General features: G+C 41.8%; 1 protein-coding gene across 5 annotated transcripts in view; it reads right to left on the reverse strand.

Moving 5' to 3' along the window:
• AP2A2 (adaptor related protein complex 2 subunit alpha 2) overlaps window positions 1-25,262 on the reverse strand; it is a 148,270-nt gene that overhangs the window by 90,152 nt on the left and 32,856 nt on the right. For all 5 annotated transcript variants that reach the window (XM_089653548.1, XM_089653549.1, XM_089653547.1 and 2 more), the window contains exon 2: window positions 12,829-12,897. In XM_089653548.1, the coding sequence (XP_089509674.1) occupies window positions 12,829-12,897 (69 nt within the window). The remainder of the gene's footprint in view (window positions 1-12,828; window positions 12,898-25,262) is intronic.

A 25,262-nucleotide genomic window follows, 5' to 3' on the forward strand; every position in this document is an offset into this window, starting at 1 on the left:
TGGGTGGAATCCTATATATATATATATATATATATATATATATATATATATATATATATATATATATATATATATATACCAGCGTGTTTTGACTTTTATAAACCAGAGTCAAAACAATCTGGTAAGCATGTTTAAGCATCACATGGTAGAGATGAACAGTGGTGTGGTCTGTATATGGTGGAATAATCTTTACTGTTCAAGAGGAAGATGGATTTGAAATAGCCATCTATTTAGGACTATTGATTTTCATTATATTTTGGATTTTATATACAGTATCACTTTTTCACTTATGGTGATTATTTGTAATTTGGCGCTATACTTGATTATTTTTTTGTGCTGCTACTTGCAGTTTTTGTTTAAATAAAGTATTTGAAATGCTTACTTGAAGCATTTTTGCCTTTTCATAAAAAAATCTTACTTGCCATGCTCCTCTAAACTTTGTCTTCTCTTTTGGCAGTGTCTAATTACGGTCTGTGCTGGCCTAGCTTGTTTGTCCCTCCCCTTCCTACATAACTTTTTATGTAGCAGCCAGGGAAATTCTATAGATCAGGCAACAATAAATTGCGAACCGAGGTCAGAATACAGACCGAGTGACAGTACTGTCCGGACCGCGGACTCCTCTCTTCCAGCTCCTGCAACTGTTAGTAATCGGGAGGAATGGCAGGGTGGACTCCTGTTTAGTATGTACCCTTCTGCTGCGGCCATTGTCGCCGCTGCTGTTGAATTCCAGCAGAGAAGAGGGCAGGAGGAATGTCTGGACAGTGATGATTGGTCCTGTGCTAATCAAACGCACTCTCCCAAAAAAAAAAAAAAAAAAAACACTCTCTAGCAATACACACCAAACTGAGCATGTGCAGAGTGTCTCCACATGATATGTATTATCAGGAGATAAAAGGGGACACCAAAAAAAGGGGAGGATCAGAGAAGTCAGGATCAAAACAGCCTTTTTACACAATGCAGATTAACCCCTTAGGTTCCACAGTGAGTATATCAAGCATGCTTCACTACATATACAGTTTGATTTTACGGTTCTGGGTTTAGTAACTTTAACTGTAATATCTACTTTAATCAAAATGACAGCAGTTAGGAAGGAAGCATAGGAGCATAAAGGTCAGCTGTAAAAATGGCACTCTGGTTCTAGAGCACATGGCATGAAAGATGTGGTAACAATGCAGTAGAGTGCGAATGTCAGATCTTTTAGTCAAAGCAAATCAATCCTCTGATTAAAGTGGACCTCCACAACCCAGCATACCCCCAGATCTCTTTACCTGGAGTCAGAGCACTGTGTGGTCTTCTTACAAAGGAAGGGTCTTTTACACCCATATCCTTCCTTTCTTAAAAGGCTAACCACACTCACTCTGCTTTTTCCACTAACATTTGGAAAAAAAATTTATTCATTTTTATGGAAAAGCCATCCACATTTAGGAGTACAAAGCTTTTCTGTAGGACTGAATGGAGATTTTTCTGCGAAGCAAGCACTATTTGTTCACCTTAACAGCATCCAGGCCATTCCATTTGCTAGAGGCATGAAATAGGAGCTGGTCCAGGGTAAAAAAAAAAAAAAAAAAGATAGAAATGTGCAAACCTTTGGGTACATCCAAACAGAACTACTCTAAGGATGGGGTGTCAAATCATTTGGCTCAGGATCAATTGACTCAGAATAGTACAGGTACTCTGATTTCAGCATTACCAGTAATTTAAAAAATGCTGCGGGTTACAGTTTTACTATATACATACATACAGCTGTACCCATTATGTATTCATAACTCCTATGTGTTTAAAGAACCATACATACATCCAAAACGCTAGATCTGTAAATGAGAAAAAAAAAGCAGTGAAAGGGGTTAGCCTTAGGTTGGTAAAATGGACACTCAAAATCTCAATGATTTTTGTCTCTTTTAACCGCAATGCATTATGGTAAAAAGAAAAAACAAAAAACACGCTTCCCACTACCTAATCTAACCACTTCCAACCCCTAAACACTCACCTGACAATCACTGATCCAGCGCTGTCTTGGCTGCAGCACCTATCTTCCATCTTCCTGGAACTGATCCAGCGCTGTCTTGGCTGCAGCACCGCTCTTCCATCTTCCTGGACTGATCCAGCGCTGTATTGGCTGCAGCACCGATCTTCCATCTTCCTGGACTGATCCAGCGCTGTCTTGGCTGCAGCACCGCTCTTCCATCTTCCTGGACTGATCCAGCGCTGTCTTGGCTGCAGCACCGCTCTTCCATCTTCCTGCACTGATCCAGCGCTGTATTGGCTGCAGCACCGATCTTCCATCTTCCTGGACTGATCCAGCACTGTCTTGGCTGCAGCACCGCTCTTCCATCTTCCTGGACTCAAAGGAGACACTGAAGGCAGCGGGAGTCATAGGGTCCTTTAACACATTCATCAGTTTTTGCTCAGAAAAAACACTGATGAATACAGATTCAGATCAGTTTGCACATGCATCTCCAGTTCAGTTCGCATCTCAGTTCAGATCAGTCTACATCTGTGTTTGCATACGTTTTTTATTTAGTTGTCGCACAAACCAATCAGAGGTATCAAAAACAAAAACACACAAAAAAAAAAAGGTTTCTTGCCAAAAAATGGACAAACAGAATATTTGTGGAACAGAGGGCATCTGCTTACATCTGTTCAAAAGGATGCTGCCTTGTTCTGTTTAAAGAAAAATGGACCTGAGTGTACATGGATGTAATCAGATGATCAAAGGTTTACATCCACCCACACACAGACCTACATTGTAGTTCAGTTTAGATTCATTCGTGTGAAAGGGGCCACAGGCTCCTTCTGCTGTCAGTCAAACTCTGGTAAGGAGGGAGAAAGGGCGTGGCTTACCAGTGCTATGTGTGTCTATGAATACACACAGCCTGGCTCGGGAGCACATCTGCATGGGTGCCCCCTAAGCACCTGGAAGAAGGAATGAAAAGTGGCAACGGGGGGGCTGTAAAAGAGGGCACTGTGCCAACGGGGGGCTGTAAAAGAGGGGACTGTGCCAACGGGGGGCTGTAAAAGAGGGGACTGTGCCAACGGGGGGACTGTAAAAGAGGGGACTGTGCCAACGGGGGGACTGTAAAAGAGGGGACTGTGCCAACGGAGGGACTGTAAAAGAGGGGACTGTGCCAACGGGGGACTGTAAAAGAGGGGACTGTGCCAACGGAGGGACTGTAAAAGAGGGGACTGTGCCAACGGGGGACTGTAAAAGAGGGGACTATGCCAACGGGGGACTGTAAAAGAGGGGACTGTGCCAACGGGGGACTGTAAAAGAGGGGACTATGCCAACGGGGGACTGTAAAAGAGGGGACTGTGCCAACGGGGGACTGTAAAAGAGGTAAGGGATTACCTAGCACACAGCAGATACGTATAAAATTTTTTAAATTTTCATTAAAAAATTGAACCTTTCCTATCACTTTAAACATTCCTCTCTGACAAGAGTTTAATATGATCCACAAATGTATCCAAAAGCATTAGCCACCTATATAGACAAACTATCTAGATATATTTGTACTAAAAAGCCATAGATAAGATGGCTGTGCTGTGTCTGAGGGCAGCATTAGAGAGGAGAGGAGGTTGTTCTGACAGTGGTAGATGAGCAAACACTACAGCTTGTCTGACTGCTCATCCTCCCTGGTTGCTATGGTGCTGGAATCTCTTTGTCACGACATTATGATGCTGCTATTCTCCAGTCAGATTAACTCCTCCACTTCCTGCATTTTACAGCTCCTTGTCTGATCGCAGGCGTGCAACAGGTGACATGCAAGGAAAAAGGGTTCAAGAAATACAATGAAAAAACGGGAGCAGATGGCTTAAGCTGCTACATTGTTTTCTTACATATTTAAACCTCATCTCACAATCTCTGCCACGTATAACGTGATGGCATTTGATCAGAGTGATCTGCAACTATCTGGCTTGTACTAGTGCACTGGATCATTGGATCAGGGAATACCAGCTAGGCGTAAAATATCACAGAAAAGTAATCAAGATTTATTTAATGTAAAGGAATTCCAGCTGAACTCCAGCTATGATCCTAACTGAACGATTACATTTCATACCTGATAGATCACTGTGCAAGCTGACAACTACTGTAGCAGTCAACGCTACTACAGCAATCACTGCTATCCTCCTGGTTTGTGGACTAGACCAGCCTTTCTCAAACAGGGTGCCCAGGCACCCTGGGGTGCCATGAGGGTTCTTCAGGGATGCCTTGGCAGTATGTCTAAAAATTGTCCAAGCCAGCAAGTGGAACAAACCTAACTTTTAGTTACACAAAGTCACAGGTTTTCATTGTGCACCATTATGACCTTCTGGCCAGCGGCGTCCTGACATCCAATGACATCATTGGTTAATAAGGAGGATGTCAGGTGCCTGCACAGCATCCTAGTTTTACCCTCCCCTGCCGCTCTTCAGTGCTGGGGTCACATTAGCTCAGTGATGGAGAAAAACTGAGGGAAAAGAGAAACACTGGATTACTACTCAGTACCAGTGTGCAAAAGGGTATTTGCTTTGGAAGGATAAATCACCTCTAATGTTGGGTGTCCTACATGTGTGGATGTTGCTGCGTTATATAAAACTACTAGAATAGTTTTTCACATTTTAGAATGGGGTGCCTCAAGACTGTACATCATTTTAGGGCTCATGTACACTGCAGCTGATAAACTCACGTCAGCAGCCCCTGAACTCACCATAATGTTTTCCTATGTGTTCATGTACACATCTTTGTTTACCGTCGTTTACAGGCATTTGAGCTTACAGTCTTTTTTTTGAATGCAGAAAACTTGTGTTCAGCAGTTGATTTTATCAGCGTTGCAAACGCAAAACGCTTGTAAACGCAACTAAATGTGGCAAACCACGTTTATTAGCGTTTGAATTTTTTTTTTTAACTCTTCCAGTTCCCGATGCTGTCCAGAGCCTTTTTTCATCATGAAAAATACATTGAAAGTGTTTTCAAGGTACTCAAATGGACAAAACACTGAACACAGGATGTTCCTTCCAAGCTTGTCACACATTGCAATGACCAATTCACACCTCAGACCTCTCCCACCCTTGGAAACAAAAGATATGTTAATGACCATTCACACCTCAAATTCCTCATGAAAACCCCCTTTCCCACCCTTGGAAACAAATGAAATGTTAATGAGCAACTCACACCTAAGCTAATCTCAACACATACTTCTGTCTCTGCTTCTACTCTCTGTAATTCTCTGAAAGTCTGAAATAGTTATTAGTTTACCACTTTTCAGTGCATTCTGGGCATTTGGGAGGTTCACCTGTGCTTACCTGTAAAAGCGATTCTAAAACGCAAACGTGCATAAACGCATTATGCAAAGGCAGCTAAACAGACTTTTTTAACCTACGTTTTCCAGCATTCAGTTTCCATTGTTCAGAAGTGTCACCCTTAAAAGGTGACTCGGGACTGTCCATAATTTTAAAGGGTGCCTTAACTGAAAAAAGGTTGAGAAACACTGGACTAGACCAAGTGAATAGGTGGGCTGTGAGATTATGATCTCCACCTCATCCAGTCTGAGATAGGCACTTTGTGAATGGTGGCAGTGCCCAGCATGAGACCCCCCTGTGGTTAGTATGGATTGGGCCAGCTGCTGAGCACAGATCTTCATAAATGCCAGCAATCACTGCTGTAGCACAGACTACTACAAATGATTGTCACCCTCCCTAGTGCTCCATCAGGTATGAAATATGCATATAAGCTGGACCAATGTAACTATGTAATTAGGATCATACCTGGAGTTTAACTTCATTGTTTAGTTGCTATGAGATCACACATCTGTCAATAATCCTTACCTTTTTTTTATAGATCTCTAAAGTATATTTAATATCTACAGCAATGTTGGCAAATCCAACACCCACTTGCTGCCAGATACTAACACATCATGCTCACCCAATCTCCAGTAATGATTTTAAAATCAATTCCTATAAACTAATCCTATCCAACTGTAAAAACATCCACAAGTGCAATACTATTGATAGTGTAAAACGAAAGAGACATTCATTTGAGAAAAAACTTTACAGTCCAAATACATGAAATGGCTTGTCTGCATAAGAAACACATTAATAAACAGACAGATATAGCAGACACAGGAAGGGCCGTGTACGAACGGATGTTCCTCCATTATGTGATGGAAAAAAAAGACAGTTCATAAATCTTCCTACCATGTTTGAAGTGATGCTACAGTTAATTTGCAGCAGCCTCAGCAGAGGTAGAACAAGGAAGGCAGGTATTAGTGGAAAGAAAAATGTCACATTTAGGAAAAAAATTAAAAGGAACATCTATTATAAGTTGGACAGTCTGGTAGAGGGAACACATAATGAAGTGACTGAAAACACTCAGATCATACGCCTGCAGAAGCACTATATCCTGAAAGTCCAGGTTGGGAGGTTCAAGATTTTCCGTAATAAAAAGTATCTGCACTTTTGGTGAAGTTTCACTTATATGTTAACTCTTCCTGAACTCAGCACCCCCTGCCAGTCTTCTATTCACCTGTCTCCGATCCAGCGAGAGGTCCCCTCTGTAGCCATAAAAGGCCCTTATCAAAACCTTTACACTGACCACGTGCATGCACTCTGCCCTCATGCGTAGGTTGGAGAATGGAAAATAAAGCATGAGTGCACAGCGCATGCACTGCTTCAACTTAGGCCTCATTCCCACTGGCAGTGTCAAAACTGCTTTGATTTGCATTTGGAGAACATTTCTATATGTATTCCTTTTTCTATTGTGCCATTCACATTAAGCGTTTATATGCATTTGGCTGTAGTCACTTAGCCACGTTTAGAGAAAATAGAATTGAGTGTGTCCAGGAGCAGATTGAAAACTCTAAAATGCCACTAAAATTATGTAAATGCACCTAAAAGCAGGAACATCAAAATGTGTAAGAGTGATTTGGCAAGTATAAAAGTAGTCTATACTTACAGGACATACATATACTTTCATTCTTATGCATACATAAAAGTAAAAATGCAGGAGTGCCAGTGAATGAGACCTTAGGAGATTTTGAGAAGCAATTGTGTGACTTCAGCGATGATCTCTTTCTGGATCAGGCATAAAGCTGGAATGAGAACCAAGAGCAGCAAAACAAGGACTGGGGGCAGAGTTCATCCAGAATTATTAGTGTTAACCTCTTCACGCCGGCCGAACGCAAATGTGCAGCATCCCGGCGTCTGGGCCTAGACACCGAGCGGCCGCACATTTGCATTCTATTAAAGGACATATGTGCCAAGAGTGCGCACCCTGTGCGCTCCCAGCACACGTCTGGTACTCACGGAAAGGTCCCGATCTCCTCTTTCGATCGGGACCTTTCCCGATCATGTGACCGCCGTGACGACACATAATGGCGGTCACATGACCCTAAACCCCACCCGCCTCCAGGCTTCTGAAACTCTTAAAGGGCCGGGAGGCAACGGCGTGAAGGGGTTAACATATGAGCACATTCCTTTAGCACTTGATGGGTTATGTACCGTTGTGCTCAAAAGTTTACATGCCCTTGGAGAATTGGTAATATACAGTGTATACCATTTTTAAAGAAAACATGCATAAGCAGGCAAAACACATTTCTTTTATTTCTTATGGAATTCATATTCAACTGTACATCATAACAGAATGGCACAATCATAAAACAAAACATGGCAACAAGTAAAGAAATTAAATGACCCTGTTCAAAAGTCTGCATACCCTTAGTTCTTAATACTTTGTATTGCCCCCTTCAGCATCAATGACAGCGTACAGTCTTGTAATAGTTATCTATAAGGCCCTGAATTCTTGCAGGTGATATAGATGCACATTCATCTTGGCAAAATGCCTCCACGTCATGCAAAGTCTTTGGTCTTCTTGCATAAACCGCACATTTGAGATTCACCAAAGTGCCTCAATGATATGAAGGTCAAGAAACGGTGATGGCCACTCCAGAACCTTCGCCTATTTCTGCTATAATCACTGGAGGGTCAACTTGGCCTTGTGCTTAGGGCCATCACTGTGCAGGAAAGGCCCAGAACACACCATGTGCAGCTTCTGTGCAGAAGAATGCAAATTGTCTGCCAGTATTTTCTGATAACATGCTGCTTTCATCTTGCCATCAATTTTCACAAGATTCCCAATGCCTTTAAAGCTCACACACCCTCAAAACATCAGTGAGTCACCACCATGCTTCACAGTGGGGATGATATTCTTGTCACTATACACATTGTTGACCCCTCTCCAAACAAAGCGCTTCTAGTTGTGAACATAAAGCTCAATTTTGGTCTCGTCACTCTAGATTACAGTGTGCTAGAAGCTATGAGACGTGTCAAGGTGTTGTCGGGCATACTGTAACCAGGCTTTTTTGTGGCACTGGTGCAGTAAAGGCTTCTTTGTAAAGGCTTCTTTATGGCAACTCAATAATGCAAATCATTTTTGTTCAACTGATGTATGGTACTTGAAACAAACCCACTATCTTTTTCCAGAGCAACCTGTATTTATCCTGGGGTTACGTGTGGATTTTTCTTTCTATCCTAAACAATTTTTCTGGCAGTTATGGCTTCAATCTTTCTTGGTATACTTGACCTTGGTTTGTTATCAAAAGGTCCCAGAATTTTCCACTTCTAAACAGGTGACTGCACAGTACTGACTGGCATATTCTAGACTTGAAAAATGTTTTATATCCTTTTCCAGCTTTAGAAAAGTTCCATTACCTTGTTACACAGGTCTTTTGACAGTTCTTTTCTGCTCCCCATGGCGCAGTAACTAGCCTACGCAATGCATCTTTGTGAGAGCCAACAAACTCATTGATTATTTATACACAAACACTAACTGCAAAATAAAAAGCCAGAGATGTGAGAAATTAATCTATGGTTGCCATTTAAACCTGTGTGTGTCACCTTATGTGTCTGTACCAAGGACAAACATTCCAGGGTAACTTTAGATCAGGGCCATTTGCACGATTTCTGTTACGATTTAAAAAGGAGCCAAACAACTATGTGATAATAAATGGCGTCATATGATCACAATTCTTCAATAAAAGACAGCTTTTGGCATGATCAGTTATATTTTAAATAACGCCAACATTTCACAATTTCTGCCAGGGTAAGCAAACTGGTGAGCACAACTGTATATGTAGAGGTTTTTGGGATCTGAGCACAGGGGATACACATCTTATTTCTAGAGGCAGGAAACTGTACAACATTAGAGTGACTTCCAGTTACACCAAAAGCTGTTTACAAGGTTCATGAGTAATGAGGAAGGGTCTTCTTCCTTCAGAAAAGCCTAAATTCATGGAATGAATTCATCAGGCGCTAGAAACATTTCCTCTTATTTAGACCATGAAGCTGTCACCACCACCATCACCCAAACAAGCTAGCCATTCTCTTCTGTCATCTCTCATTGGCCACAGGTTTTCAACCTTTCCTTTTTTTTTACTACTTATTTTATTTTTGGAGATTCTAGAATTTTCCTGGAGTTCAGCAGTTTCCTAGATGCTGCAACCAATCTGGCATTAGAAGTCTATGAGAAAAACAGAACAGATTTCAGATCTTCCCAATTCTAATGTCTAGCTGAAACACAGCTCAATGCACTAATCACGTCTGCATGCTTCATATGCAGAGATGCAGCCATGTGATTTATTTAATCTCGGTTTGTTCTAATGTACAGGTGTACCCACTGCAATCTCTACCTGGGTGTACAAATTTGAAAGAGTGCATATGGCAAAAACAAAATACTCAATTGAATTTGTAAAACTGCAGACAGATGCAGGATTGCCCAATAAAATACACAAAACCTAGGATGTGCAGAGATCAAATTATTTGGTCTTAAAGAGAATCCAACTTATTTAGAAGCCAACATAAAATTAAGAATAAGGCGACATGGAAAAAGATATTTAGCAGCAATTAACCACTTCCCGTCTGCCCTATAGCAGTTATACTGCTACAGGGCGTCACAGGTGCGCAAAATCATGTATAATCATGTATTTGCAGCCACAGCTGTCAATCACCGGGTCCCGGCAGGTGATTACTCGCCGGCGCCTGGCGATTGCCAAGGATCTCCAACGGGGGCGGGGGGGGGGAAAAACTGTTCGTAAACAAAACAGTTTTCCTCCCTGTCAGCTCGTACACACTGCTTTGTATGGCTGTGCACAGCACAGCCATGCAAAGCAGTGTGCTTACAGTGAGGCACACAGACCCAGCCCCCCATAGTAAAACACACCCAGCACACAGTTAACCCTTTGATCGCCCCAGATGTTAATCCTTCCAGCCCGGTGCTTTTTTTGAGCACGGATCACTGTACTGGTGTCACTTGGGATGTCAGTGACACCAAGTCAGTTCTCCCCAGTGTCAGAATGCCCACCGCAGTCCTGAAATAAGTCACTGATCGCAGTCATTACTAGTAAAAATAAAAAAAATAAAAAATCCCAGTATATATAAAAACGCAATTTGCAAACACTATAACTTTCACATAAACCAATTCATTTACATTTATTGGATTTTTTTTTAGCAAAGACATATAGCAGAATACATTTTGGCCTAAATTTATGACAAAATTAGATTGTTAAAAATTTTTACTGGACACGTTTAGTAGCAAAAAGTCAAAAATACAGTTTTTTTCTCACAATTGTCAGTATTTTTTTTTTTAATAGCACAAAAAAAAAAAAAAAAAATCCACACAGGCAATCAAACACCACCGAAAAAAAAGCTCAGATTGTGGGGGAGGACATAAAAAAATTTCATTTGGGTGCAGCGTTGCATGACCACGCAATTGTCAGTTAAAGTAACACAGTGCCGTATTGCAAAAAATGGCCTGGTCAGGAAGGGGGATAAATGCTCTGGAGGGCAAGTGGCTAAAACAATTAGGTTTTTTTAAATATATTACATGGTAAGTCAAGCGCAAAGCACCCAAGTAGACCTTACAACTGCTAAAATGCATGAGCTCTTTAAAAAAAGGTATCAAGTGATCCTAAACACATGTACACTTTTAAACCATTACCCTATGCCTTCTCTTACTCTGTACTTTGAGATCCATCACTGACCCAGGACTGTACAAGTACAGATAACCCTGAGTGTGCAATTTGACAACTGCACAGAAATAAATTCAGTATGAATCTTACCAATTTAATTACAAATCGCCTAATATTTTTTTACGCTACAAATAGTGATCCTTTTTGCGTATATGGAAGAGGGACACCTGTCAGTTGGGTATTATCTCTGGGTTTTTGAATGCCGAATCCCAGTTCAGACAAAATCTACCCTTGCAGTAGCCTCCCCCACCCACCACTGCAAGGGTTAAAATGCTCATTAGGTCTATGATGGAGCTGAACAGAACGTATTACCTACCTTACCCCCCTTCACCCACTTCCAACACTCTCTTCTTCTCCCTCTAGTAATCCAGACTGAGGAAAGGGCTAATAGCCCTGCATTGTATGCGGAGGAGGCAGTTGTGCAAGCATGGTAAGGAATGCCTTACAGAGGAGGCTTTGCAGGACGGATCGCACCACTGGAGGCACACTGCTGAAGGGATAAGGTTGTTCGCCCTATTCCTGCACCCCTAGACTAAACAAGCAGGTATCCTTGCAATGTGGGAATCATCCCAGTGCAAAAGGTAGATTTTGTCTAATTCCTGGCGCTTGGATTTAAACAGACTTTAACATCTGCTTTTTTTTTCCCTCCGGTTTGGAAAATATGCAACCGCATTTCCTACCCCTTCTTTCAAATTTCACATTATTACACCTTTTATTTTACTGAAAGTATGGACACACAAACAACTCCCATTAAAAAAAATTATATAAATATATATATATATTTTTTTTTTTTTTTTTTTTTTACTAAAAACATTCTATGTATATGTAAAGCTTAAAGCCAACATTTTTTATTTTGGTTCTAGAAAAAGTAGGAAAGAGTTAGGAACCCTGTCAAGTTTTATTTTTTTTTTTTTTTTATATATATATTTTATGCATTCTGTGTCCTGTCGGAAAGATTTCCTTTAATTTCCTGCAAGAGACAGTCTTGATGCAATGCCCTTGTTACACATCTTTATAACTTTATATTATAGATAGATGGATAGGATAGATTTTTATATATATATATATATATATATATATATATATATATATATATATATATATATATATATATAGAGAGAGAGAGAGAGAGAGATAGAGAGAGAGATTTTATAGAGAGAGAGATAGAGAGAGATATTTTATAGAGAGAGAGAGAGAGAGAGAGAGAGAGAGAGGGGGGGGGGGTTATGTTGTCTAAAATTTGTGTATAGGTTGTGGATGTCTGGTAGATTATAGTCTCATGTATTGAGAAGTTCTACATATTTAATTATGGGGATGAGGACAACCACAACCTAATTTATAATCATGATTTGTAGATAAGAGTTCTTCACCTTATTGGAAGATATCGTTAATTGCCTATTCCATGGAAAAAACAGGAAAAGGAAAAATAAATCTTAGTTTTAGTCACCAGACTAGTTGTCACTAGAACAGGTGTCCCCATTGGAGGACTTCCCCACATCTCCGGTTTTTCTTGGCAGCTCAAAAATGTTGCGCTTTCTACCAATTTCTGTATGCAGATACTGACAGCAATAAGATACCTGTGAGAGATTCCAAGCTTTCCACATTATCAGAAAAGAAATAAATGTTTGGTCATACGCATATTTTATATTTCCTAAATAGTCATAATGGGAGTGTGGAACATTGCACAGAAATGGTCAAAAAGGACCAGCATCTACAGAAGGCAGCACATTCATACTTTTCCAACTGAACATATCTAGTTGTGATCAGAAAAAGCAGTTACTGAATGAAATCAGATATCCAATGGGATCTGGAAGGAACAAAGAATACATACCCTTAAACTTGGAGCGAATGTTAGCCAGTTCCTTGTTTATCCTTTTTATTTCGGCTTCTTTGCTCTTGCCTGAGAAAACAGAAGTAGAGAGTATTTATAAAATTTACACTTCATACATGGCTTCAGTGATTTATGAATTACGTTTTTCTAAAACAAATAATCATGTGTACCCTTAGGCTTGGTTCACACCTATGCATGTTGCAATTGATGCGTTTTTCTGGCGCATTTTGTGAACACATGCTTTTGCCACATTTTTTATTTGTTTTGCATTTTATTTATTGTCAATAAGAAAGTATTGAGCGTCACTGATGAGACTGTACACTCTGGCACTCAAAGCTGTATCAAAGAAGTGCAGGAACCTTTTCAAAGTTGCAGTAACAGTGAAAAGGTTCCTGCACTACATTGATGTGATTCAAGTGTCAGAGAGTGTAAAGTCGCATCAAACTTGCACTCAATACTTTCCTATTGGCCCCCCAAAAAATGCCGAACATAAAAAAAGCAGCACTTGCGTTTTTGGTGCTGTTCCATTGAAGTCAACTGCACCCGAAACGCAATCTGCTGAGTGAAAAAAAAAAAAAGTCCCTTTCCAAAAATGCGGCGGCTGAGAACACAGATGTGAACGTGTCTCATGGGAAACTATGTTATGTGGACTGTTTTTGTTAACAGAACTAGAAAAACTGCATTAATATGAACCAGGCATTTCACCCGGCTGTTCCGATAAGGTCTGCCTTTCAGTTTATCAGGCAGGCCTGATCCGAAAGTCCATTCATCCCTATAGACTGGCAGGTGTAGATTTTTTTATCCGTTTACATCTAGCTACTTCTGCGTTCACAACACACACACACAAAAAAAAAAAAAAAAAAAAACACGGAAGGGATCCACCCTCTTCCATTTAGGAGGAGCAGATCAGAGAGCAGTCGATGTAAAACAGTGAAGTCTATTTACTACTGGTCTCCCATAGTGTAGAGCGGGCTCGGTCTGTGTCCGCTCTACAGAAATAGAATGGGCACGGATGGGTCATCCACAAGCTCTGCTCTGATCAGCACGAGATCTTTGAGCTGATCCCCTGCTGACTGGAATGGAATCCTCCCATATAAAAAGGGCCTAAGGGTCCTTTCACATGGGCGTCAAATGTTCAATCATGTTTTTTGATAAGAAAACACTGATTAATACCTTTTCAGGTTACATCTGTCTTCATCATTTTGCAACATCTGTCTTCAGTTCAGTTTAAATAATTAGAAAAGAAAACAAGACCTTTACTATTTTTTGTGCGTACGTAAACTGACTTGGATGTAAGCCGATGTAAACGTTAATTTTCATCTGCCATCCCTCAGTCATACACTATATTGCCAAAAGTATTGGGATGCCGGCCTTTACACGCATATGAACTATAATGGCATCTCAGTCTTAGTCCGTAGGGTTCAATATTGAGTTAGGCCACCCTTTGCTTTTCGGGGAAGGCTGTCCATAAGGTTTAGGAGTGTGTCTATGGGGATGTTTGATCATTCTTCCAGAAGCACACTTGTGAGGTCAGGCACTGATGTCGGAAGAGAAGGCCTTGCTCCCAGTCTCCACTCCAATTCATCCCAAAGGTGTTCTATGGGGTTGATCCCCCATCCACCAAACTTTACACTTGGAACAATACAGTTAGGTAAGTACTGTTCTCCTGGCAACCGCCAATCCCAGACACGTCCATCAGATTACCAGACAGAAAAGCGTGATTCATCACTCCAGAGAACATGTTTCCACTGCTCTAGAGTCCAGTGGCAGCTTGCTTTACTTGGTGATGTAAGGATTGGATACAGCTGCTCAGCCATGGAAATCCATTCCATGAAGCTCTCTAAGCACTGTTGTGCTAATCTGAAGGTCACACGAAGTTTGGAGGTCTTTAGCTATTGACTCTGTAGACAGTTGGCGACTTCAGCGCACTGTGCACTTCAGCATGTGCTGACCCTGCTGTCATTGTGCGATGCCTACCACTATGTGGCAGAGTTGCTGTTGCTCCCACTTTGTTATAATACCACTAACAGTTGACCGTGGAATATTTAGTAGCAAGGAAATTTCAGAGATGGACTTATTGCACAGGTGGCAACCTATTACAGTACATTGAATTCACTGAGCTCCCGAGAGCAATCCATTTTTTCACAAAATGTTTGTAGAAGCAGTCTGCATGCCTAGGTGCTTGATTGTATATACCTGAATCCAATGATTTGGAGGGGTGCCCCAATACTTTCGGCAATATAGTATGTGTAAACACACACAGTATCTATCTAATATATATATATATATATATATATATATATATATACATACATATATACATACACACACACACACATTATATATATATATATATATATATATATATACATACAGTATATATATATATATATATACACACACACACACACACACACACACACACACACACACTACATACCATCCACAAATATATGTATAAGCTGCAGGCTGTGATAATAAACAATTTGCATTAACATGCAATCAAATTGTAATCGCTAAAGATTTCATCTAAGAGTTTTCTGAACAGTTTTGGGCATCCCAATCTTTCAAGTGCAAATGTCCTTCTTTGATTTTGACAGAAAAAAAATAAAATTATTTATATATTTTTACACACGCGCGCACACTATACAAAATATCACATAGAGGTGACCCGCCAGGGAATAACAGCCGTACACAGAATACTAGGTCTTCAATTTTGCTTTAAAGTCCTTTATGAGTTGATTATGCCCTATAATGGGCTGGAAAAGTGGAGAATGCATTGTACACTGCTCAACAAAAATTAAAGGAACACTTTGAAAACACATCAGTTCTCAAACCGGGAAAAATCTCATGCTGGATATCTATACTGATATGGACTGGGTAATGTGTTAAAAACATAAGGATGCCCCATCGTTTGATAGAAATTAAAATGCTCAACATACAGAGGACTGAATTCAAATACACCCTGAAAATCAAAGTGAAAAAATGATGCAGCAGGCTAGTCCATTTTGCTGAAATTTCATTGCAGCAACTCAAAATGGTACTCAGTAGTTTGTATGACCCCCACGTGCTTGTATGCATGCCTGACAACGTTGGGGCATGCTCCTAATGATACGACGGATGATGTCCTGGTGCATTTCCTCCCGGATCTGGACCAGGGCACCACTGAGCTCCTGGACAGTCTGAAGTGCAACCTGGCAGCATCGGTTGGACCGAAACATGATATTCCAGAGGAGTTCTATTGGATTTAGCTCAGGCGACGTGTGGGCCATTCAGTGGTATCAATTCCTTCATCCTCCAGGACTGCCTGCATACTCTTGCCACGAGGCCAGGCATGGTCATACACCAGGAGAACCCAGAACCCACTGCACCAGCATAGGGTCTGACAATGGACAAAGATTTCATCCCAATACCTAATGGCAATCAGGGTGCCATCGTCTAGCCTGTAGAGATCTGTGTGTCCCTCCATGGATATGCTTCCCCAGACCATCACTGACCCACCACCAAACTGGTCATTTTGAATGATGTTACAGGCAGCTTAACCATCTCCATGGCTTCTCCAGATCCTTTCACATCTGTCACGTGCTCAGAGTGAACCAGTTCTCATCTGTGAAAAGCTCAGAGCGCCAGTGGTGGACCTGCTAATTTTGGTGTTCAATGGCAAATGCCAATTGAGCTCTATGGTGCCGGGCAATGAGCATAGGGCCCACTAGAGTTGGGCCCTCAGGCCACCCTCATGAAGACTGTTTCTGATTGTTTGGTCAGAGCCATTCACACTAGTGGCCTGCTGGAGGTAATTTTGTAGGGCTCTGGCAGTGCTCATCCTGTTCTTCCTTGCACAAAGGAGCAAATTCCAGTCCTGCTGATGGGTTAAGGACCTTCGACGGCCCTGTCCAGCACTCCTAGAGTAACTGCCTGTCTCCTGGAATCTCCTCCATGCCCTTAAGACTGTGCTGGGAGACACAGCAAACCTGGCAATGGCATGTATTGATGAGCCATCCTGGAGGAGTTGGACTGCCTGTACAACCTCTGTAGGTTCCAGGTATCACCTCATGCTAACAGTAGTGACACTGACCCTTGCCAAATGCAAAAACTAGTGAAAACCAGTCAGGAATGGTTTTACAGGTAAAGCCCAGTGACATTTTTTTCCCTACTCATCTTTTCTGTTTTGGGGGTCATCTTATTGTTGCCCATCTAGTGTACCTGTTAATTTTATTAACACCAAAAGCAGCTAAAACTAACAACTCCCTCTGCGTCTTAACTGACCAGATCAATATCCCAGGAGTTTAAACTGACTTGATGCTATACTCTGGCACCAAAGGATGTCAGCCAACCCTTGGGTATTTGTTTCACTTATTCAGAGGGAGGGGAGATATGTTGCATACTCTTCTAGAACCAGCTCATCAGAAGGAAAACCAGCAGCCAACTGCTATTTTACTAAGAAAAGCCTGTGGTAGGCGGTAGTGACAGTGTTCATGTGTAATTCACATCTATGGGTAACTGATATTTGACATAAAATAATGCTATTTTATTCTGAACACCACATGAGAAAGCCTACTTAAAAAGTGTTACTAAACCCACAAAAGTAAAATCAGTCTGTATATGCAGTAAAGCAAGCTCGTTATACTGTACGCACTGTGAAAACTGAGGGGTTAATCCTCCACATTGTGTAAAAAGGCTGTTTGATCCTGTCTTCTCTGATACTATCCATCCTTCTACTGTCCCCAATTCATCTACTGATAGCATAGAGCTCTACGAGTTACTCTGCACATCATGCTCAGTTTAGTGTATATGGCTAGGGAGTTTATTGTTTTTAAAATCTTTGGGAGGGTGCATATGATCAACACAAGGCCAAATCAGAATGAGCACAGGGTCCTGGGTTTAGTAACACTTTAATGGATTTAATTTAGAAAAAAAATTTTTATATATATTAATCTACAAATTTAGAAAGTAGGCCCATTGTTGGGGATTCACAACTTTGGTACCTCCAAGATGATTAAACTTTATAACAGAACATCTACTAGTACAACGTGGAAAGCCTGCCAAAGTTTTTATGTTGGATCATGAATTCAAGGAACAGTTTATTAAAATAATAAAGAACCGTGGAAACCACCAATCAACACAACAATGTCTGAAAACACAGAATGCAGAGGGGCTAAATGTGCAAACCTATTCTACATATAAAATCCCTTGTAGCCTCCCTGGCGGTATTTCCGAGTGTAGCTCGGGGTAAAGTTTCAGTACCACAAGCGGGAACCCCGAGCTACACTCGAGCTTACCATCCGGCGCTGCTCCACGATCCCTCGATCACTTACCTTGTCCTGCGCTCCCGCGATGTCCCTGCTGCAGTGTCCCCGGCAATGTAATCCGGCGGATGCCGGCATCTGTCATCTGGGTTCCATCCCCTGCAAGCGTCGGGATGTACGAGGGACGGAACAGTGGGAAATTTGAAAATTACAAAAAGTGACATTCACAAAAATCACATAGTAAAACATTACTGTACCAAACCATTTCACATACATTTTGTCCCTAGTGCTTTGTCCTGTCCCCTGCCTGCATTTTTACTGTTCTTTCTACCTGGAAACTGAGAAATGTCCATGGCGTCCAAAAAGCGTCCCTTTAGGTCAAAAGCAGTTTTAGACCAGCTAGAGAACAGCGATAGTAAATTAGAGCCACTTGCAGAATTGAGTGATAATGATTCGTGGGGAAATTCGTCATCAGACACTGGAAACGATTTTGCGACTTTGCTCAGTGATGTGCGAACTTGGCGCTATATTTCAAATTTCAGTGTTTTTGGTTTGATTATATTATTGAATTAAATGTATTATTTTTTATGATTATTTATTAAATTATAATTCATGATTTCGTGTTTCAAATTTTATCATACCCGGGATGTTTACTAGACTCTTGTTCGGACAGATTTCAGTTATTCCTAAAAATTACAGGCCTACAATATAAAACGCCAAATTTCCATGCAAAATAATGGTACCGCTTTCAGCACCAAAAATCTGAAATAATCATACCGCCAGGGAGGTTAAAGAGCTCAAGCCCCACTGAATGACAAAAAAAAAAAAAAAAGACAAATAGTGAGTCAAACCTGGCCATGTGACATGTCAAAGACGTGATCAGCCTCTTATCTAATCTCACATTTCCTCAACAGCATAATACAGAATACTCTGACATCAAAAGCTGCACACTACAGCCTGCATTTTATGAATGGCTTGTAAAACGCAGATGCAGTGTGAAGTAAAACACTGGTGTACTGTGAAGAGAATGGAATCCACTCTCCACTATGAACAGCAGAGGAACGCCATAGTTACATGTGATACTGATCAAACAGCATCAATAAACCCTACCTGTAATATTTTTCATTGAAATCACCAGAAGGATGTGAGCTGCATTCCATCATGAGTGTGTAGGAATCGGTGGAGGATAGGTGCCAAGCTTTATATTCGCTTTGATAATAGTTGGCCGGTTTCAAGACTTTGATCAGTCTGACATTTGAAACATAGTAAAGTAAAACACCATACACATTGGAGGCAAGAGTACCTGCTTCCGTTTTTGGGGGAGTGGTGCTTACTGCACATAGCTCACAGTCTGGTCATCATAAAGTGAACATCACTGATGTTTTGCTGGTCAACGCCAGCTAATGCATGCCAAATGTTACATGGAGCATCTGACACGCATCAACCGAACTGCTGTGAAACAGCGACAAACCTAGATATACGTCAATCTATACAATCAATACATCCTGCATTACAATCTATCTGCAATCAATAAGCAACCCAGCAACATCTTAATAAAGCAACTGTCAGTTTTTAAGGTGTCTTAATTACTAAACAAGTAGCACCATCAAATAAAGGTGAGGCAATGTCGGTCACTCCAAAAATAAATACCCAATGTCCAACCAAGTGGAAACAAATGAAAAAAAGTCCTTCCCAAGTTCTCTGTGTATCCTAATGGAGTTTTCTTAAATCCACCAATTCTTAGTGATCTTTTCTCCACTACTCCTTAGAGCAGGCGTCCTCAAACTACGGCCCGCGGGCCACATGCGGCCCGCCGAGGACATTTATCCGGCCCGGCGGCAGGGGCGTATTTTCCACGAGGAAGGGACATTAAGTATAGGGGCGGGCAGGGGACTGCTGTACCTTACCTGGCACCGGTCCTAGTCCCATGATGATCCAGTCCAGGAAGTACTGCTCCTTCATTCACTCCGGCCACTCCCTCACTCCTGCCGCTCGGCTCCGCCTCCTCACCAGTGATTGGGAGCCAGAACTGTAGCTCAGGAAAGGCACACAGGCGGCCAATCACCTGCGAGGAGGCGGAGCTGAGCAGCCCCACGAACATCGAGTGAGGGAGAGGCCAGAGTGAAGAAGGACAGATGACAGGTAAGTGTGCTGTGCTGATGGTGCTGCTGCAACCAGGTATGCTGGCTGCAGCAGCACCATGCTGGAACAGGGGTCAGCAAGTTAAGCGTCATTGGTGTCAGTGGGAGGAATAGTGCCCCATCATTGGTGTCACTGATACTAATGATGGGGCATTATTACTCCCACTGACACCAATAATGGGGAACTATTCCTCCCCCCACTGACACCAACGATGGGGCACTATTCCTCCCCCCCACTGACGGGGCACTATTCCTCCCCCCCCACTGACACCAACGATGGGGCACTATTCCACCCCCCACTGACACCAACGATGGAACACTATTCCTTCCCCCACTGACACCAATGATGGGGTACTATTCCTCCCACTGACACCAATGTTGGGACACTATCCCCCCCCCCCCCACTGACACCAATGACGGGGCACTATTCCCCCCCCCCACTGACACCAATGACGTACTATTCCTCCCACTAACACCAAAGATGGGGCACTATTCTTCCCACTGACACCAAAGATGGGGTGCTATTCTTCCCACTGACACCAATGATGGGGCACTATTCCTCCCACTGACACCAATGTTGGGACACTATCCCCTTCCCCCACCGACACCAATGATGGGGCACTATTCCCCCCCCTGCCCCCCCCCCACACTGACACCATCAATTCCTCCCACTGACACGAATGATGGAGCACGATTCTTCCCACTGACACCAATGATGGGGCACTATTCCTCCCATTGACACCAATGATGGGGCAGTATTTCGCTCCATAAGACACACTTGGGGGGAAATGTCTGTGTGTCTTATGGAGAGGCCGGCCCAGTATTCCCACCGCCGTTGTATGTCCGCAGTCTCTGGTCATCTCCTGTACTGTGACCACATTTGTTCATAGTTTTTTTTTTTTTTTAAACTATAGTCTGGCCCTCCAACGGTCTGAGGGACAGTGAACTGGCCCCCTGTTTAAAAAGTTTGAGGACCCCTGCCTTAGAGCAATGCTTCTTCTACTCTGTACCTCAAAATAAATAAACTAAACATAGTGCATTATTCTTATATACAAATAAAGTGCGTGTTCACTTTGTGTATAAGGATAATGCACTATGATATTATCCAATTTTTCTGTAAAATATTAAAGTTAAGGTTGCATCGAGTGAATAGATATCAAACATGTCAAACCTTAAATTTGCAGTTCTGGTGCTACAATTATTGCTCTTGCTCTGGCGTGCGTGGAGATATGCAAACGTGTATCACAATAGTCGTTTTCATGTGTAGACTCCCCAGCGTGTGCTTTTACGATTGTGTGTGCGTACATATGTGGGGGGGGGCCTTGAACATTTTTTGGGGGGGGGCTGGATATATGCTGTGGTGCAAACTAACTTTTTTAAATTTTTAAATCACATAGGAGACAAAAAGCCCCCTATGTGATGATTTTTGGTGACAGGTTCTATTTTTTGAGACATCCAGAGTCTAAAAGACCCTGGCTGTCTCCCCTGCGCTCCCCTGAATGTAAAGCAGTGCTCATCGCACTGCATTACATTCTTTCTCGGCCTCGTTGGGCGGGAATCTGACAACAGGGACCCGAAAGTGATATTATTATAATACAAGATTTATATAGCACCAACAGTTTGCTCAGCACTTTAATGTCACATCACATCCAGGTCAGGACAAGAAGGGGAGGGAAGCGGACGTGTCCGCTCTCCTCCCTCCTCTATAACCACATCCTGACATACTGCCGTAACCCACTGCCTGGTCCTGGGCCCGCAGATTGGCAAGTGAAGCCCGGGACATATAGCGAGGGACAGCACTGCCGCCCGAATGCTTCTACCTGACAGGTGGGCCCTGCCAGCGGGGCTAAAGGCAAAAAAAAAAAAAAACCTGCCCGGCGCCCAGAAATACATGTCCCGGGCATCGGGCAATATGAATTGCACATCCCTGCATATGAACATAAACACATGTATTGGGAGCACCAATATACAAAAACACTGACTGAGCTACACGTTACATAATCGCCATGCAGGCTGGAGTCAGAGCAATAATTCAAGGGCCATTATTCATGGTGAACTCTAAACTGATGACCTGTATAGGCTTTTAAAACGTCAGCTATGGAAAATTTAGGGTACCAAAGTCTGTCGTAGTTTCACAGGTGCACACAATCTTAAAAGGATAAGTTCACCTTTTGACCAAAAATAGTAAATGCATATTTTTTTGCAGGTAAAAAAAAAATATGCATTTATTATTTTTGGTTGCAGGAGCCTGTACAGCATTGTACCATCAATCAGCAGATTGCTGGTGCCATGCAGGTCTCCTGCAGATCTGTCAGTATATCTGCTTGACTGTACGGTATCAATAGGCAAGCCGATAATTCTGACAAGAAGATTCAGTGAACTACCATGGCGCTCCACAGCACTTTGGTAGTTGAATGAGAACTACAAACCAACAGCCACTAAGGCTGTTGGGACTTGTAGTTCATTCATTCACAAAACACGGTTAATGAATTACGTGGCCGTGTGGGCAGAGCCCCAGACGGCCACACTCTATTAAAAAAGTGGCATCTAGTACGGGGAGTTTCTCCCTGTACTTATGTCACAGGGAGGGGTTGCAGCAGGCAGAGGCTGCAGCATTGGGAACATGTGACACCCTAAAAACAGGTAGAACATGCAACATGCACCCAAAAGTGAACTTATCCTTTAAGGCTTGATGTGTTAGGTATCTATTTACTTAGCGTAACCCCATTTTTTACACTTTACCAAAAACTGGTTACGAAGTTGAGTTTTTGTGCCCTAAAGTTAACTTAAGTGTATTTTCTGCTTAAAACTTGTCCGTGCTTGAGACGTAAAAACTTTGAACGATTACTTTATTCAACTGGGTCTCCACATTCATACAATATTGTATATACTATTTGTTGGTTTAAACTAATCTTCAGACCTAAAATTGTATTTTTAAGCATGTGCTCCAACGTGTTAAAGGGAATATAACATCACAGGGTCACTTGTATGCAAAGCCCACGCAGTACAGTACTTAGCCTCTAGACGACCCATATCTTCAAATTCTAATGCTTTATACTTCCCAGCAGCTGTAAGTAGGCTGACCCACGGACACCCAGGCTATGCCCCAAATTTAGAAGCACTTTAATTCTATTGGCAAGTTATTTTTTCTTTGGATTGGGCTCTTTGTTCTTTAAATGATTTATTGGTCTCTGCAACAGCCCTCTTCAGTATTACAAGGACGTGCCCATTCGTTATTGGACTCCATAATCTGCAGATTAAGGTCTACCTACTTATTCCGAAGTTGGGTGGATCTACACTTCTTAAAAAAGGGCAAGACTTGCGAGTGGGATCCCTCCACTTTTCATCCTTGTTCCCAGCTGTCTCCTCTCTGCTTCTGCCTGCCCGGGGAGTAGCTTAGGACTCGGCTGGCTGTTGTGCGCACACATGATAGGTCACGCAATCACCGCAATACTCTTCCATCTTGAGGAAGTGGACTCAAGTTTGTCAAACAGGTCAATGTTATAGAAAGCTATCCCATCACTTACATCATTAGGAAATATACTCTAGAATGTTACATTTGTGTCTATAACTTGTAACTAATGTGTATCTTGTGAAAGATATTAGGTTTTCCACGAGGAATGAAATTGACACTGAAAAAAAAAAAAAAAAAAAAAGTAGAAATATCACCAAATTTTAAAATGTACCACTTTACTGGTAAAGCCCGCTAAAATACTGATACCGATGACTGGGTCACTTTAAAATAAAGGTTCAATTGTTTTTACATACTCCAGCAAAAGCCAGTGCCATCAGCTAAGGTGCCTGCAGATACTTGTAATTGCATTTTCTGACAGATTGCTGTAAATGCCAAGTTTTTATAATTTAGTAATGTTGATTTTCCAGACCTCTCATTTTTGCCTTCTTCGTATCTCACTAGAATGGCAGCCTTACAGTGGAACACGCAGGAGAGGGAAGTGAAGTCAGGACCCACATCCATTCAAGGTTCCCAGGCAGTGGAAGGTTGCAGCTAAGATAGGTGAAGGCAGCACTTAGTGCCTGTAGTGTAGTGCTCGAGCCAGTCTACTTTATGAATGTTTAATAAATGAATACATAACTGAAGCATTTTAAATGTACACGACATTCTTTAATTCTATTCCCTTCTCAGTTTTTTCCTGACTGGCCCTCAACAATGGAATCTTTAAAGAATAACCCAAAAACAAAATCCTAATATGCTGCAGTTTACCAATCCCTAGATGTGGTGGCTGCATTCATTTTTAAGGCCCCATGTACACAGGACACTTCTGAACGATGGAAACTGACTGGTGGAAAACGTAGGTTTAACTGCATTTATGTGCATTTACGTTTAAAAGCGTTTTTTTAAAGATAAGCACAGGAGAACCTCCCAAATGCCCAGAATGCACTGAAAATTATTAACTATTTCAGACCGTTTCAGAGAAATACAGAGAGTAGAAGTAGAGACAGCAGTATGTGTTAAGATTAACTTAGGAGTGAGTTGCTCATTAACATTTCTTTTGTTTCCAAGGGTGGAAAAGGTGTCTGGTGGAGTCATTAAAGTCACTTGGCAGGGGGTCTTCATGAGGAATTTGAGGTGTGAATGATCATTAACATATCTTTTGTTTCCAAGGGTAGGAGAGGTCTGAGGTGTTAATTGGTCATTACAATGTCTGACAAGCTTGGTAGGAACATCCTGTGTTCAGTGTTTTGTCCATCTGAGTACCTTGAAAATGCTTTGCATGTATTTTTTATGATGAAAAAAGGCTCTGGACTGCATCGGGAACTGGAAGAGTTAAGAAAAAAAAAAATTTCAGATGCAAACGCTTATAAAACGCAATTTGCGCATTTAGCCGCATTGTGCGTTTGAAACGCTTATAGAATCAACTGCTGAACGCAAGTTTGCTGCGTTTAAAAAAAACAACTGTAAACTCAAATGTCTGTAAATGACTGTAAACGAAGATGTGTACATGGACACATAGGAAAACATTAGGGTGAGTTCAGGGGCTGCTGAAAAACCGCTGAGCAGCTCCTAAACGTGAGTTTATCAGCTGCA

The sequence above is a fragment of the Staurois parvus genome, unplaced genomic scaffold, assembly GCF_062004578.1.
Source record: "Staurois parvus isolate SC_StPar_1 unplaced genomic scaffold, SC_StPar_1.0 ptg000715l, whole genome shotgun sequence".
NCBI classification, from domain to species: Eukaryota; Metazoa; Chordata; class Amphibia; order Anura; family Ranidae; genus Staurois; species Staurois parvus.